The sequence below is a fragment of the Rhinatrema bivittatum genome, chromosome 3, assembly GCF_901001135.1.
Source record: "Rhinatrema bivittatum chromosome 3, aRhiBiv1.1, whole genome shotgun sequence".
NCBI classification, from domain to species: Eukaryota; Metazoa; Chordata; class Amphibia; order Gymnophiona; family Rhinatrematidae; genus Rhinatrema; species Rhinatrema bivittatum.
The window spans coordinates 255,293,268-255,311,830 of NC_042617.1; the positions used below are offsets into that span (position 1 = coordinate 255,293,268).

The 18,563-nt window shown below is 43.6% G+C and overlaps 1 protein-coding gene across 1 annotated transcript in view; it reads left to right on the forward strand.

Moving 5' to 3' along the window:
• Positions 1-18,563, forward strand: part of NINL (ninein like) — a 331,277-nt gene that overhangs the window by 295,142 nt on the left and 17,572 nt on the right. The window contains 4 exon segments of the mRNA XM_029594490.1: positions 2,116-2,229; positions 2,743-2,826; positions 8,063-8,176; positions 17,296-17,508. Coding sequence (XP_029450350.1) covers positions 2,116-2,229; positions 2,743-2,826; positions 8,063-8,176; positions 17,296-17,508 — 525 coding nt within the window.

The following is an 18,563-nucleotide window of genomic DNA, read 5'->3' on the forward strand; positions in this document are numbered from 1 at the left end:
GAGTAGCAGTGCTTATGGCAGGAAAGAGAAGGCATTTTCCAGGAAGCAGAGGAAAACAAGAAAAAGGGGAAGATAGTACATTGAATTTTTCTTATTTCTCTGTAATATATACATAACCCCTTGGTTACTTAATGGTATGTCCCAGTAGACGCTATGGAGAAATCCTTTGTGGTTGGGTCCAGGGTTGTGACAGAACACGTGTAGAAAATGTTTCTAATCTCTTTCCACAAAAAGAGAGAGAGAGAGCGAGAGCCACAGGCTTCCTAAAAAAGGGAAGAGTGATACTCAGCATGGAGAAGGTTATTGCTGACTTATTCCACGGGCGTGTAGGGCATTCCTAGTTCCCCGGTTATTTATTACAGGCTTTCCATAGGAACCCCAAAGCATGGTACATCACACATAAATTTGCAAATACTTGACACCCTAAAAATAGTAACTTGTTATCCTGGAATACATCTCCCATGTCAACAGGCAGAAGCATGAGTAAATCCCAAGTTTATTTTCCTTGTTTTTTGTAACTTTCCCTCTCCCTTTTTCTGATTCACTGTATTTAAAGTTCAAGGTTCTTATTGAAAATATTGTTTTTTACGTTACGTTATGCTTTACACTCCTTGTTATTTGTAAACCGGGTTGATGTGATGCCTATCATGAAACTCGGTATAACAAAAACAATAAATAAATAAAATAAAATAAAGTAGCAACCTTTTGACTGTGATTAGGTTGTGACATAAGAACCCAGTAAGCATTAAGGGGCATGCTCAGAGTGGAGGTGAGGGGTAGCAGCCAAGCCCTGAAACAGCCTCTGTACATATCCACTGCTGCTTGTGATGTGAGGGACCAAAAGGTGAACCCATCGGCTCTCTCTGAAAAGAACAGAGGAGTGTCCTTGTGTATCATGTACCATAGTTTCACATGTTGCTCGGTGGAAAAGCAGGGACAGTGTTTTTTGTTGGAAGTGAATTCTGTCAGGATCTTTTATGAAATAGAAACAGACTAATTGGGACCACTACCACCAAGTTATCAACCTTATTGTGAACGAGAGCTGAGATACCAAAATCTACCAAGCAGGACACACTTTTTTTTAATAATCATCTGAAGTCCACTACAACACCTGATCAACCTAACTTTAAAAAAACACTCAGTCATGGAGGAGCTCTTTGAGGTCTGGGTACCTTTATATAAAATCCTAGATTTGCAACTAGACTTGGATTTACTCAGTGTTTATTAATCATTGCCCTCTAGGAAGATAAATATGGTAGATAGGTCAACATGGCATCAAATGCTTATTCTTACATCTTTTTCCAGACAGTTTTATAAAGCAAATGCTTTCATTTTGTAATGGTATAAAGCTTGCCCTGTGAAAACTTCTTGCATTAGGAATTATAATCCTGTCTGTAATTATGCATTATTCCACTATTGCCATTGTCAAACCTCAGTTTCAATATATAGCATGGATTCCAGAACAAAATCACAGATTTTCAGTTTATGCGTTAGTCTCGTGTGGCCTTGGAGTCCAATTGCCTCTTTAAATAAAGTGATACCAATGAGTGATTTCATGACTGTTTTAGGATTAACCAAGTCAAATTGCTGAGTTTCTCTAACCCCCACTGTATCATAGACTGGATTTCAGGATGTCCACAAGGAATATTGATCAGCAATACTTGGCATACATTTGGGTCCAGGAATAGACTTTGCATGTTTTGGTTTACCCTGAAAACCAGATCTGTGTGCAGTACCTGAGGGCCCCTGGGCTACACTCCCACCCTAAAGAAGTGTTTTTGCAGTGCAAAAAGCAGGGTAAAAGCTTCGAAAGGATAAAATAAGAAGCATGTGCATGTAATATTGTAGTGACACTCCAACAGGACAAGTGGCCAGATACCGCACAGCACCGTAGTGTAATTTACATTGTTTATTTTAGATACAAGCATATGTTTTACTATTTATGGAACATTTCATACTGTTTTCAAATTCTTAGTGATGTGAGCATTCGGATATGAATTTAGATTTTGCAAAAAAACAATACAACTAGAAATATTTTTCAGATGTAATATTGTCCTGTTATGTAGACTGATTGGATAATTTTGGAATTTGTTTACCTTGTCGACTTGTTTGTAGTTACTCAGAATGGATTCCCTTCAAAAAGAGGTTTCCACATTAAGACTGGAGAAGCAGTCATTAGAAGATCAGAACCATAAATTAACAAAACACCTCCAAGACTCCACAGAGCAGGTATTAAATTATCAGTATTCATGGAGCTTTCTCCTACTCTCTCTTTTAAAGATATTTGGATAAGTAGCAAGTTATCCGGCTGCATATATTCGGTTAACTTTAAACCTAACCGGCTATATTGAAACATAGCTGTTTAGGTTTTAAAGTTAGCTGGATACTTGTAGCCAGATAACTTTAAACAAGTATATTCAGTGGGGCATTCATCCCACTGAATATATGGCACGTTTATGTCTCTGAATATACAGGACAAGTTATTGGCTAACTTTTGCTGGATAACTTGTCCACTAAACTGCTTACTGAATATTGGCCTCCTAGAGTTCCCTTCATCAGTCTGATGCATGTAAAGCAGGGGCCTGTGTTGTCTTGAAAGCTTGTGTATTACAAGTTTTTTTTGTTGATCAAAAATAAAATGTCATGGCCTACAAAGATTTTGGTTTTCTCCACTTACTGAATGAATGCCTGATTGTTCAGCATGATCCAGTAATTGATGGGATGAATTTTATGCATACACAGGTTGCTACCTTGAGTTTCAATCGACAGCATCTGCTGCAGGAGAGGGAAGCCATGCTCCAGGAAGCAGAAGAAAACAAGAAAAAGGTGAGGAAAATAAATTGGATTCTTCTCATTATGCCTTTGTTGGTCTGTTTCCCAGTAGATAGGGGCCATCCTGGAAGGGGATAGGAGGAAGAATAAGGGTGATTGCCCCAAGCTCCACTGCTGCCGCAATAGTTTGCCTCCAGCACCTGAAATCACTTACCATTCCCTGGCACGGCAGGATCTATGGCAGCCTGCATGCAAAGATAATACATCCTCTCCCTCCATTCTTCAATATATTAGATGGAGGAGGGACCCCATTCAGGTGAATTGCCCTGAGCCCCATACCCCCCCCTTGATAGGCAGATATTTAACAGGGTGACTTTCAAAGCCATAAGAACATAAGAAAATGCCATACTGGGTCAGACCAAGGGTCCATCAAGCCCAGCATCCTGTTTCCAACAGTGGCCAATCCAGGCCATAAGAACCTGGCAAGTACCCAAAAACTAAGTCTATTCCATGTAACCATTGCTAATGGCAGTGGCTATTCTCTAAGTGAACTTAATAGCAGGTAATGGACTTCTCCTCCAAGAACTTATCCAATCCTTTTTTAAACACAGCTATACTAACTGCACGAACCACATTCTCTGGCAACAAATTCCAGAGTTTAATTGTGCGTTGAGTAAAAAAGAACTTTCTCCGATTAGTTTTAAATGTGCCCCATGCTAACTTCATGGAGTGTCCCCTAGTCCTTCTACTATCCGAAAGAGTAAATAACCGATTCACATCTACCCGTTCTAGACCTCTCATGATTTTAAACACCTCTATCATATCCCCCCTCAGTCGTCTCTTCTCCAAGCTGAAAAGTCCTAACCTCTTTAGTGTTTCCTCATAGGGGAGTTGTTCCATTCCCCTTATCATTTTGGTGGCCCTTCTCTGTACCTTCTCCATCGCAATTATATCTTTTTTGAGATGCGGCGACCAGAATTGTACACAGTATTCAAGGTGCGGTCTCACCATGGAGCGATACAGAGGCATTATGACATTTTCCGTTTTATTCATCATTCCTTTTCTAATAATTCCCAACATTCTGTTTGCTTTTTTGACTGCCGCAGCACACTGAACCGACGATTTCAATGTGTTATCCACTATGACACCTAGATCTCTTTCTTGGGTTGTAGCACCTAATATGGAACCCAACATCGTGTAATTATAGCATGGGTTATTTTTCCCTATATGCATCACCTTGCACTTATCCACATTAAATTTCATCTGCCATTTGGATGCCCAATTTTCCAGTCTCACAAGGTCTTCCTGCAATTTATCACAATCTGCTTGTGATTTAACTACTCTGCACAATTTTGTGTCATCTGCAAATTTGATTATCTCACTCGTCGTATTTCTTTCCAGATCATTTATAAATATATTGAACAGTAAGGGTCCCAATACAGATCCCTGAGGCACTCCACTGTCCACTCCCTTCCACTGAGAAAATTGCCCATTTAATCCTACTCTCTGTTTCCTGTCTTTTAGCCAGTTTGCAATCCACGAAAGGACATCGCCACCTATCCCATGACTTTTTACTTTTCCTAGAAGCCTCTCATGAGGAACTTTGTCAAACGCCTTCTGAAAATCCAAGTATACTATATCTACCGGTTCACCTTTATCCACATGTTTATTAACTCCTTCAAAAAAGTGAAGCAGATTTGTGAGGCAAGACTTGCCCTGGGTAAAGCCATGCTGACTTTGTTCCATTAAACCATGTCTTTCTATATGTTCTGTGATTTTGATGTTTAGAACACTTTCCACTATTTTTCCTGGCACTGAAGTCAGGCTAACCGGTCTGTAGTTTCCCGGATCGCCCCTGGAGCCCTTTTTAAATATTGGGGTTACATTTGCTATCCTCCAGTCTTCAGGTACAATGGATGATTTTAATGATAAGTTACAAATTTTTACTAATAGGTCTGAAATTTCATTTTTTAGTTCCTTCAGAACTCTGGGGTGTATACCATCTGGTCCAGGTGATTTACTACTCTTCAGTTTGTCAATCAGGCCTACCACATCTTCTAGGTTCACCGTGATTTGATTCAGTCCATCTGAATCATTACCCATGAAATAGTGATTTAAATGTCTCAACATTGCCTTAATTCAGTCCAGCTAAAAAAAATGTGTGTGAGGTTCCATAATGTGTACTTCTAGCTGGACTGAGGGAGGCATTCCCAGGGTTGTGGAGTGGGTGGGATCAGAAAATAACACACACAGGGGTAGATTTTAAAAGAAGCTCGCAGGCGTACATGTGCGCGCGCTATACCCGACACGCACATATGGACACCCGATTTTATGGGTAATGATTTAGATGAACTGAACCAAATCACGGTGAGCCTAGAAGATGTGGTAGGCCTGATTGACAAACTGAAGAGTAGTAAATCACCTGGACCGGATGGTATACACCCTGGGGTTCTGAAGGAACTAAAAAATGAAATTTCAGATCTATTAGTTAAAATTTGTAACCTATCATTAAAAACATCCATTGTACCTGAAGACTAGAGAGTGGCTAAAGAACCCCAATATTTAAAAAGGGCTCTGGGGCGATCCAGGAAACTACAGACCAGTTAGCCTTTCAGTGCCAGGAAACATAGTGGAAAGTGTTCTAAAGATCTAAATCACAGAACATATAGAAAGACATGGTTTAATGAGACAAAGTCAGCATGGCTTTACCTCTAGAGCAAGTCTTGCCTCACAAATCTGCTTCACTTTTTTGAAGGAGTTAATAAAGTAATGTATTCGGATTTTCAGAAGGCATTTGACAAAGTTCCTCATGAAAGGCTTCTAAGAAAAGTAAAAAGTCATGGGATAGGTGGCAATGTCCTTTCGTGGATTACAAACTGGTTAAAAGACAGGAAACAGAGTAGGATTAAATGGACAATTTTCTCAGTTGAAAAGGGTATACAATGGAGTGCCTCAAGCATCTGTACTAGGAACCATGCTTTTCAATATATTAATAAATGATCTTGAAAGGGATACGAGTGAAGTAATCAAATTTGCAGATGATACAAAATTATTCAGAGTAGTTAACTCACAAGCAGATTGTGATAAATTGCAGGAGGACCTTGTGAAACTGGAAAATTGGGCATCCAAATGGCAGATGAAATTTAATGTGGATAAGTGCAAGGTGATGCACATAAGGAAAAATAACCCTTGCTGTAGTTACACGGTTAGGTTCCATATTAGGAGCTACCGCCCAGGAAAGAGATCTAGGCATCATAGTGGATGATACTTTGAAATCGTCGGTTCAGTGTGCTGTGGCAGTCAAGAAAGCAAACATAATGTTAGGAATTCTTAGGAAGGGAATGGTGAATAAAATGGAGGATGTCATAATGCCTCTGTATCGCTCCATGGTGAGACCGCACCTTGAATACAGTGTACAAAAAATATATAGTTTCGATGGAGAAGGTACAGAGAAGGTGCCCAGAATGATAAAGGGGATGGAACTGCTCCCCTATGAGTAAAGACTAAAGAGGTTAAGGCTGTTCAGCTTGGAGAAGAGACGGCTGAGGAGGAATATTGATAGAGGTCTTTAAAATCATGAGAGGTCTAGAATAGGTAAATGTGAATCGGTTATTTACTCTTTCAGATAATAGAAGGACTAGGGGGCACTCCATGATGTTAGCATGTAGCACATTTAAAACTAATCGGAGAAAATTTCTTTTTCACTCAACGCACAATTAAACTCTGGAATTTTTTGCCAGAGGATGTGGTTAGTGCAGTTAGTGTGGCTGGGTTTAAAAAAGGATTGGATAAGTTCTTGGAGGAGAAGTCCATTACCTGCTATTAATCAAGTTGACTTAGAAAATAGCCACTGCTATTACTAACATCAGTAGCATGGGATAGACTCTGTGTTTGGGTACTTGCCAGGTACTTGTAGCTTGGATTGGCCACTGTTGGAAACAGGATGCTGGGCTTGATGGACCCTTGGTCTGACCCAGTATGGCAATTTCTTATGTTCTTATCCTATCAGAGGAGACCATTGGTTTCTTTTGCAGCAACCTTTCATGATGACAAAAACGGGCCCTCTTATAGACTGTTTTAATAATCTTCCATGGATAACCTTTTTCTAACAAGTATATCTGCATCAGTGTTGCCTGTTTTTTAAACTCAACTAAGAAAGAACAAACCCGGTGCAAACGAAAAAATTGGCTAACGGGTATTCCTTCCTTCATGCTTCGCGGGTGGCAACTATCAAAACGTAATCATGAATTACAGTCCGTCTTCTTCCAATGAAGTGTAGTCTCAAAACCATCCACATATCCAAAAATGCCACACGATTCATATGTGCCAAATAAGAAAAATGTAAATTAGAATCACAGGAATTAAAAAAATCAAACATCTTGAAAAGAGTCCTCAGACCCAACCATAAAAGAAAGACATTGTCGATGTAACGAAGCTACAAGAAAACCCTGGCCCAAAACCCCGATGAATACAAAAATCTCTCCTAAAAAGCCAAAACCTAAAGATACGCTATATCCGAGGCCATTGTGGCCCCCATTGCAATTTCCCTTAATCTGTTGGAAATATTCACCATGGAACATAAAGAAATTTTTAGTAAGAGTAAGAGATGGCAAATCCACCAAAAAGGAGGTGGGAACCCTTATGTTCAGAACATTTACTTAAAACTTCTTCAGCAATCTTAATCTCCACCATATGGGGAATATTCAAATAAAGCGATTTGATATCTAATGTCACTAAAAATATCTCCCCAAGACATATTCTGTATCACATTCAACCTTCAATAAAATGTGATGAATTACGAACATACGAATGCACCAGGGACACAAAAGGATGCAAACGTTTGTCCACAAAAATCGATAAAAGTTCTAAAATTGATTCTATCCTAGCCACTGGATGGCCGAGTGGATGAATCATAGACTTATGTATTTTCAGCAACATGTAGAAGGTAAGGTGTCGCTGGTCTGGTTGGTATTCCAGAAGACTGAGGAAAATACTGCATCTGGTGTCAGAAGTGATATATATATATATAACATCACATGCCTCCTATCAGGACTTCTGTGACACCTCTGCAAACATGACAGCTCCCATGAGGGTCAGGGAACAGCTTAAAGAATTTAAAAAATGTTAACTAACCTGGTTGGGGGAGGGGGGGGAAGGGAGTGGAGATTGGATGATATATGTTGTGCATCAATGTGGAAGAACTATTATGCAGTATAGTTCTTTCAGTTCAACCCAGTCTTGTCTTGCTTTTGTTCTAACCCTTCTGGACATATTTTGGTGGCTGAAACAGGTTAAACACATGCAGGACCTTGAAGTGGAACTGGAAGATATGAACCAGGAATGCCAGACACTGAGGCAAAAGCAGACTCGACTGAAAGAGGAGCTCGAGGAATGCCAGGATCAGGTACCATGGCAGGATCAGCAAGAACACACTGATATATTATTCTATGAGTAGCTTAAAAAAAAAAAAAGTGGCATCATTAAGGTTCTGATTTACTTCTTGCTTCTGAGGAGATTTTTGTGTTTAACTGGTGAGCTGAGGCCCAGGAAGGAGAATAGCAGCTGCTACCATGCTGGCCTCTGCGGACCAAAACGTGGTGATGAATGTAATAGGGCAGTAGTGCTCAAACCAGTCCTCGGGGGGGCCCCTCCTCCAGTCAGTATGGTTTTCAGGATACTCCTGATGAATTTGATTGAGATATCTGCTTGCACTGCCTCCAATGGCGTATGGGGGGAGGGTGTCAAGGACTAGTTTGAGCACAACAATTTCATGTTCCCTGTACGTACCCGGATCAGTCCAGACTCCTGGGTTTTACCTCCCCTCCAGCAGATGGAGAGAGAAGTTTTGACTGACTCTGCCCTATGCCCTGAGGTGCCACCTACAGTCCATCAGTATTTCTCTGTCTCCAGCAGATGGTGGAGGGCAAAACCTACAATCTGTACTTAGTTTGGTGTAAAAAAAAAAAAAAAAAAGAGAGGGAGATTTTCAATACCAGCTTAGGTCTTTAAAAAAAAAAAAAAATCTTAACCAGGCGAAGAGGATTCCCTTCAGCCTCCCAGGGGGTTGCCAGGTCCTGAGAGGACCATCCCCCCTGGTACTTGAGGCAACTGAGGCTAGGGGGTTGAGGGCCCTATTGCCAATTCAAAGCAGTGCTGGGTGTGATACCAGTGAGCCCGGCTCACTCACCCCAGGAGGACCAAGACCCAGAGAGGACTGCTGGGCAAGTTTTAAAAAAACCCAAAACAAAACAAAGCCTTTACGTTTAATTGCTCGGACTCTCCCTTCCCTTGCTTCTGCTGCCTGCCTTTCGCCGCCACTTCACCGGGCTCCGAGAGGTTTGGTTTTTTTTTTGCTTTTTTCTTCTCCCCAGCGATGCCGTGGAGAACAGTTTGTCGGGCACGCGGCTCGGCGTGCATGCGAGTTTCGCACGACAGCCTCTGCTCGCCCTGTCTCCCCAGGGGGGAAGGAACCTCCACAGCCGCCAGGGACGATGTTGTGAGCACCCGCAAAGGTTCTACGGGGTTTGGGAGACCGAGGCCCCCTTCTCCTGATCTGTTCCCGCTGAGCGTGGGAATGGAAGCCATTTTTAATACCATCAGGGCAGCAACATGAGCTGCGGCGGGGGAGGGGATTCTCCCGCCTTCTTTATCCCTGCAGGGGGGGAGGGCGAACCAACGGGGCATGGCTCAGGTGCAACAGAGGAGAGCTCCAAAGGGGCTTCAGACTCCTCCTCTTCGTCCTCCTTCTCCTCTGAGTTTATTTTGCTGCTTCATAAGGCCTTTAAGGCCAGGAAGTCGGTGAAAAAGTAGGGTGGAGATAAATCTTCTTTCGTGGTGCCAAACCTAGGAAGGGTGCTGGGTCCTCAAAGGTGAATCGCCCCTTAAGGTCGATGGTGCCCCATATGGACACAGATTCTTCTTCTGAGGTTTCCGTCCCAGATGATCAGACCCTGCCATCCAAGCCTCCGCTGGGGGTAGACGAGGATGCAGACCAGCAGCAGGATTCTGTCCACAGCTCCCATATTGTTGAAGGTGACGACCCAAAGGTGGTCCGCCTTTTTAGAAAGGATGAGCTGGGCCCACTTATCCCCGCGATTTTGGGGGAGTTAGGCATTGAGGCTTCACAGGAGGAATCCCGGATGGGGACCATTGATCAGTGCTGTTGGAAATTTGTGGTCCGACCACTTCCTTTCCTTTTCATTTCTCGGTCACTGACTTGTTGTTCAAAAAAGGGACATCCCTGACTTGGGGTTGAAAATCAGTAAAGCAATGGACAAGCTATATCCTCTGCCAGAGGAAGCCTTGGACCTTCTTCGAGTTCCCAAGGTGGATGCGGCGGTGTCAGCAGTCACCAAAAAGACCACCATCCCGGTTACTGGGGCAACAGCCCTCAAGGATCTACAGGATCGAAAGCTGGAGCTTCAGCTCAAGAAAATATTTGAAGTCTCAGCACTAGGAGACTTCATGTGCAGCAGTTTTTCTTTGAGAGCTGGTCTTCACTGGGTGCAACAACTACAGGCCAACGCCTCTCTTTCAGAGGGAGAAGCTCTTCAGGCAGGGTGCCTGGAAGCTGCGGTCGCTTATAGTGCAGATGCCCTTTATAACCTGTTGCAGACATCTGCCAGGTCCACGGTTTCGGCTCTCTCTGCGCGCAGGCTTCTGTGGTTAAGAAACTGGTCTGTGGATGTTTCTTTCAAAGCTCAGCAGGGCTCTCTGCCTTTCAAAGGGCAAGTTGCTTTTTGGAAAGGACCTGGAAGACATGATTCAATCCCTGGGTGAGAATAAAGATCATCGATTGCCGGAGGATAGACCCAAGTCGAGGGGCTCTTTTTCTTCTCGGTCTCGCTTCCGTGGGAATCAAAGATTTCGAATGCCCCGGTCTTCGAGTTCCTCTTTTAGGCAAAATTCGAGAAGACAGCAGTCATGGTCCCAGCCCTTTCGAAGGCAGCACTTTGGTAGAACAGGTAACCCCCAATCTGCCCTGGGAGTTAAGTCTCCACAATGAAGTGAGGCTGGTCCATTCTTCGGTGCTGGTCGTAGGGGGCAGATTGTCTCTAATTTACGAGGAATGGGCCAAATTGCCGTCGGACCAGTGGGTCCTCACTGTGATAAGACACTGTTATGCTTTAGATTTTGCACGTCACCTTTGAGACAGAGTTCTGGTCTCCCCATGCACTTATGAAGAGAAACGTCTGCGGTACGAGACACATTGCAGAGCCTTCTCGAACTCAGCACCATTACGCCAGTTCCTCCTGCAGAACGGAGGAGGGGCCACTATTCCATTTACTTCGTGGTACCCAAGAAAGAAGGTGCCTTCCGGCCCATTCTTGATTTAAAACAGATCAACAGATGCCTTCGGATTTCCCGCTTCCGCATGGAGACTCTGAGGTCAGTCATTGCCTCGGTGCGAAAGGGAGAATTTCTAGCATTGCTAGATCTGACGGAGGCGTATTTACACATCAGCATCTGGGCCTTCCACCAGAAGTTCCTAAGGTTTTCCATCCTGGGACATCAATATCAGTTTCGAGCTCTGCCATTTGGGCTTGCCACTGCACCCAGAACCTTTACCAAGATAATGGTTGTAGTGGCAGCGCAACTCCGGAGGGAAGGATTCTTGGTACATCCATACCTGGACGACTGGCTGATTCGAGCGAAATCAGAGTTGCTTTGCCATTCGGCAGTACACAGAGTACTTCAGCTGTTGAGATCGCTCGATTGGGTGGTCAACCTTGCCAAGAGTCATCTGTACCCTCCCAATCCTTGGAATTCCTGGGAGCCCTATTCGACACGCAACAGGGAAGAGTTTTCCTTACCAAAGACCGCATTTTCAAGCTGCAGGGACAGATTCGAGACTTATTGTCCAAGCATCCTCCCAGAGTATGGGATTACTTGCGGGTCCTAGGATCGATGACTTCCACTCTGGAGTTAGTTCCATGGGCCTTTGCTCATATGTGTCCTTTGCAATCAGCATTGCTTTCCCGGTGGAACCCATTCTCTGAGCAATTTCATCTGCCCCTTCCTCTTACGGATTCTGCAAGGTCCAGCCTCGATTGGTGGCTCCTCTCGGACAACTTGAGCTGCGGAGTTCCCTTGGTAGTACCCAAGTGGACGGTGGTTACCTCAGATGCCAGCCTCTCCGGCTGGGGAGCTGTTTGTCTGGGGAAATCTGTGCAGGGGCAATGGTCCCAGGAAGAATCTCAGTGGTCGATCAGTCAATCATCTGGAGACCACAGCGGTGCATTTAGCATTACAAGCTTTCCTTCCACCCCTTCAGGGGAAGTCGGTCAGGGTTCTGTCCGACAATGCGACAACGGTGACTTACATCAATCGCCAAGGAGGGACCAAAAGCCAACCAGTGGCAGGAGAAGCTTAACTGTTGATAAGCTGGGTGGAGCAGCATCTGGTCAGCATTGCGGCGTCTCACATAGTCGGCGTAGACAATGTAAGTATTAAATTAGAAGGACAGTATAAACATATGATTATCCTAACAATCATAAATGGTAACCACACCCATTCCCCATTTAGAGTATATTATTGAACTATGTAACCGTATAATAATAGCACCCTATGGATAATTTAGAAACCAAACCAAACATATTGTGCCTAACTAAACCATTGTGATGATGCACCACTAAACGACAGTATAGAAAAGTTTTAAATAAATAAATAAAAATAAATGTTCATACAGACTTTCTCAGTCGTCACCGTCTCGATCCTAGGGAGTGAGAATTGGCCGACGAGGCTTTTCAGCTCATATGCGACACGTGGGGCACACCCAGCCAAGGCATTACTTCTTTGGTCGGGAGGGAGACAGGGTCCGCAGGGAGACAGGAGCGGAAGGAGTGGATGCCCTGGTTCTTCCCTGGCCGAAAAATGTCCTGCTGTACGTGTTTCCACCTTGGCCTCTGATCGGCAAAGTGCTAAGGTGAATAATCCTTGTAGCTCCAGAATGGCCGAGACGTCCATGGTTTGTGGATCTGGTCAATCTAACGGTGGCAGACCCCCTGTGGTTTCGGGATCTCCTGGACCTTCTACATCAGGGGCCCGTCTGTTTAGAAGACACAGATTGCTTTTGTCTAGCGGCATGGCTTTTGAGAGGGCAGCGTCTGAAGAGCAAAGGTTATTCTGACACGGTTGTGGCTACACTTTTGAGATCTCGTAAAACGTCCACTTCCTTGGCTTATTTCTGGGTGTGGAGAGTTTTTGAATCTTGGTGCCTGGAATGCGAGGTGATTCTTACCCGGGTGTCGGTGTCGGATATTTTTGTGTTTCCTATAGGCCGGCCTGTCCAAAGGTTTATCATGTAGCTATGAGAGTGAAGGCTGGAATGTATACAGGAAGGAAAAGAATGTCAATATAAATCCTGTACCTCCAGGTTTGTAACACACTGTGCATCCATGGAAAGTCCCTCAACAAAGGAGCTTAGATGTTGCCCTTACAGCTCATTATACAAAAAAAAAATTTTCAAATTCTGGTGTCACCTCACAGTAATAGCAGCACAAACACCTTCCACTGCTAGATATGTTGTGAACTAACATGAACCCCACAAAAAAGATACTCAAAATCTATACAGCAAACCTATCATAACGAAACAGTAGGAACACCAAGGACTCAAACAACAAGAACCCTGCCTGAGAAAAAGCACAGGTAAATATTACACTGGGTCCTAGAATACCAATACACCACCTACTGGGGAAACAAAACAAACCTGATTGCTATAGATCCCTACACAGACACTAGCAGAATCTCTCATCATGGTCACACTCACAGAGCAGAAACAGACCCTCATCAAATACAGAATAAAGGGTCACAAATTAGACAAAAACTGAAATGGAAATCCCAAGAAGCCAGACTCTGTGTGTAGCAATGGAAAAACAGAACCACCATTCCTCATAAAACAAATAAAATTAAGAAACATAAAGCATCAATTATAATAGTAAAACCATACTAATAAAAGAATATTTTAAAACTACTGACAAAATAACTTCTATTAATTAAAATTATATATATTTTTTTTAAAATTTCCCAAGCATCAATATAATATTTCAAAACAGCACACATATCAAATAACACGCAATAATTAAAACTAATAAGGATAAAAAAAAAGCCTCTGCTGTCCATACGTGGGAGCTCTTGATTTCTAGTCACCCTGGGGGGGGGAGGGGGGCTGCACACATTTTATCCTCTCTCTCTCACACATACACATGTCCATTCTCTCTCACAAATACACTGTCACATACACACATACATGCTCTTATACATACCCACAACCTCTCACAGACACACTCTCAGGCTCTCTCTCCCCCCACCCCCACACACAATCTCTTACTCCCCAGATTTTCTCATACACATACGCTTTCACTCTCGTTGGCTCCCTCACATACACACACACACATACATATATATATGCACATACATACAGGCAAGCTCCCAGTCATTCTCACACATATACACAGACCCACAGACAGGCACCCATTCATTCACATACACCCACCCCCAGGCAGACCATTCATACACATGCACACACTCAGAAGAGCGCATGGTTAACCTTTGCTTGGATGCGCATTTTGGGCGCATGTCCACAACCCGTTATGCTGTAAGGGGATTAGTGTGTCCAAATCGCATGTCCAACCCCCTGTGAAGCTAATAGCGCTCATCACATGTAAATTCTTGATGATGAGGCTATTAGCTATTCCCCCCGATGCAAAAACAAATGTACTCCAGACACGCACATTTTTCCTCTCCAAAATGAACGCCTCACTAGTCCCACACATTCAGATTTCAGATTGAAGCTGGCAGAGGAGTCGGCAACTGCAGGTAAGAAGCACTGCTCTCCTCCTGCCAGCGGGAGAGGAAAGAGGATCTCATTGGGGGAGAGGATTGTGCCAGTGAGGGGGATGGATTGGAGAGGATCATATGAGGGGAAGGTGGTTGGAGAGGATCAAAGCAGGGGTTGGAGAGGATCATGCTGATGGGGAAAGGAGACACAGGCCTTGCACCCCCTGGGATCAGCCCTGCATGTATGAGAGGCAATTGTTGGCAACCCTAGCTGCAGATGCATCTCTCCAGCACTTAGCCCCAGAGCTGCCTGGCATTGCTATCTGGACGTGGGCTGAAAGATTGCAAGGTAATAAAAAGGGGAAAGGCAAAACATCCCCTTCTTCCCACGTTCTATGTAGAGCTTCCAGCCAGCAGGTGATGGGCCAGGTTAGCCAGTTTTGCATAAGAGAGGTCTGCAGCCCAGTAGACTCTTAAAACTGGCAAAATATGTGCCAGCAACCTGATAGCTGCCGGTCTCTCTTGAGGCAGGAGGCACTCCCCTAGTGTCCCTTCACTCCATTCCCTCTGTCGAGGCTCTGGTTCCATCCCTGGAGCCATTTAAATCGACAAAGGGCCTATGAGTCCAGTGCATGCTCCCAGGACTCACAGGTGCTCCATCCCCTTTTCAAACAGGAAATCCTCATGGGAAGGAAGAAGTGGCACTATTGTGGGGCCTGTGCGTGTACTGGGCTCTCATGCCCTGCCTTGACTTACATTTTGCCTGTTGCCACTGCTGTTTTCTAGTTACCCACGCTAGTGAGGCGAGCTGGAACCGTGGAAAAGGCAAAGGGAGCTGAGGCGAGGCCTGCCAGGTGTGGGCAAAAGAGCCTTTTTTTTTTTTTTTCCCTTTGGTCAGAGTTGGCAGCTGTATCTCCACATCATGTGTTCACTGATTTCTGGCCAAACAGCAGGAATGTTCTGGAGGCTGCCAGGACATTCCTCTGAACTCTAAGGCGCGATGCTACCAGTCCAGATGGCCACTGCTGTTCTTTGAGCATTTTAAGTCAATCTTTGGAAGGATACATACGTCAAATCCCCTTCTCTCCACTCCAGCCCTGTGGCATTTTTTTGTCTCTGCTGATCTACTCACAGGTCTGTGCAGTAGAGATTTGCTGATCTGAGGAATTGTCTGGGTGGCTTTAGTATTCTCTTCATTGCTACATACTCTTTTTTTTTTCATAGAAATTAGTTGAATTGATATTTTGTTAGATAAAATTTGCACAGAAGAATAATTAGAACATCTCTGCATTTGTTACACAGCTTGGCCAGCACCCAGTGATCAGGTGATATGCTGTTTGTCTTATTAAAGCAAGCAAAAGAGCTGTGGAATATACAGTAATAAGCCAGATCATGGTCCCTAGTTTATTTGCGTATTTTCAGGTGGTTTGTTTATTTGTATCCTGCCTCTGCTGTTTGAGGTAGGTAACAATAAAACAGACACAAAATTACATGTATAACAGGACAAAAACTAACATTGCCTCACCTGGTAAAACTTTGATGCTCAATATTTAAACAAATTGTCATTCAGCTGCCGCCTGGCCAATATGAGATTATATCTGACATACTCCTTAAACCAGAATACAAATAATGGCAATAGTCGTAAAAACCAAATGGTTCATGTAGGGATTGTGTCTTTTCATTATTTTTAGGTGAATTTATTATTCAGATGCTCAGTAGAAGTAGCAGTGTGGTCATGGGGGAATTCCTTAGTCCAGTCATTCCCAAACCCCGCAGCCAGATGGGTGTCAGGATAGCCACAAACTTGCATATACAATGGATCTCTAATGTATGCAGATTTAGCTCATGCATATTCATTGTGGATATCCTGAAAAAAAAACCCAGACTGACTGTGGGGTTTCAAGAACAGGTTTGGAAACTAATGCTTTAGTCTTAATTCAGGGCTTCCCAAACATGTCCAGGTGATTCCATAGCTGGTCAGGTTTTCATGATACTCATAATAAATATGCATGGAATATAGTCACATACTTTGGACACCCAATATATGCAAATTTACCTCATGCATATTCATTGTGCATATCTTGAAAACCCGTCTGGCTAGAAGGTACCGAAGGCCAGTTTTGTGAAGCCCTGGCCTAATTTAAATAGGGTGGCTATATAGCTGTGTCAAAAGGGACAGGCAAAGGCAGTACCTTGTCTTATTCCCATCCCATGCAGGTTCTTTCTTAATAGATTGGAAGTAGAAGTCCGTGCATGTGCTGGGATAAAACCACTACTGCCCAGCCTGTCTGTTTTGAATATAGAGCATATAATTATACTAAACCAGTGGTCCCTGACCCGGGAATAGTTGATCTGCTAGCATATTGGTTTTCAATCCAGTCCTCGGGACACACCCAGCCATCTGGATTTGCAAAATTTCCACAATAACATGAATAAGACTTCATTTTATGAATCTCCATTGCATGAATATTCCTTGTGGCCATCCTGAAAACCCAACTGGCTGGGGGCATCCTCTAGGACCAGACTGGGGCCCACTGTTCTGCTGAGGCTTTCTTCATGGTATTTAGAAAAAGGAGGTGCAGTGTGAAAATCTTAAAACATAATTTTGAGGATTAGAGCTTTTTCTGTCTCCTGATGATATAACTGGAGTTTCACCGAGAACACATACACAAGACGTATTCACAGTTTCGGCTCATCTGTTCTGACCTATTGTTTGCTCTGCCCCACAATGACGACAACATGCAGTTATTAGAAGCCACGAGCAGATTGGCTCTTGCCCAGTCTCAGCAGATGCGGGAGCTGCAGCGAATGAAGGAGAATCTGGCCAACACCGTGCCTAAAGATCAGCAGGTCCAGCTGCAGCTCAAACTGGCGGATGAACAACAGAAAGTCCATCAGCTGCAGGAGAGACTCCAGGCTCTGGCAAATGAGGCCAGGGAGCAGCTAGCCCGCCAGCAGGTGAGAAGGGATCCTGATTTTTAATTGTCCTTGTTGGGAGGGGGGAAAGGGGGAAGGGGTGGAGAAAACTACACTGATTCTACAACCTTGTCTCTGATTTTGGTTTCGTGCTGATTTAAATCAGCAGTATGGCCCCAAAACAAATTTGTATGTAATTTAGTTGAGGAAAAAAATACTCTCATATTTTCTCCTTTATTTCTGATTTTACTTTGTTCCTGATGAGAACTATGGGTTCTAAGTTTTTGCAAACTCCTCCTGTTTAGTCCTCTCCCAATCTAAGCAATGCAGGGTGCTACTTACAGAGTGACCCAAGCACAGCAGCACCCTGCATTGCTTAGATCGGGAGAGGACTAAATAGGAGGAGTTTGCAAAAACTTAGAACCCATAGTTCTCATCAGGAACAAAATAAAATCAGAAATAGAGGAGAAAATAGAGTATTTTTTCTCTCAACTAAATTACATACAAAATTGTTTTGGGCAAACCTGCTGCTTTAAATCAGCACGAAACCAAAATCAGCAAGTCTACAGATGTGTTAAACAAAAAATTGAGGAACTTGTACCCATGGCTCAGGAGATTCATGTTTGAGTCACATATCTGGGCCGGCAGGGTTTACCAGATGACTGCATGTCATCAGGGACAGGGGATCCCATTCTGATTATGGCCCATTGCATGTATGGACTTGAAGCAGAGCTGTAGCCAAGCAATTTGGCGCCTATGGCCAAGTGAAAAACTGCACCCTCCCCCTTTACACAACACATGACACCACGAGTTGGGAGACTCTGTTCAATGTTTGTACAGCAATGCCCATGGCCAGTTCAAGGGTATTAGCTGCTCTAGGAAAACTTTATAGCCTGCAACACTCACCCCATCACACCCTCTTCACACACAATTAAAAATTATTCATTTATAATAGCTTTTACATGAAAAAGAACATTCAAAGCACAGTCTTATGAGGTAAAAATATCACTTAACAGTATGTATATTATACCTTCATGCTCTGCTGAGGTGCCAACCAGAAAACCCTGCAATAAAGCTAGAGATACTTGGAACCTATA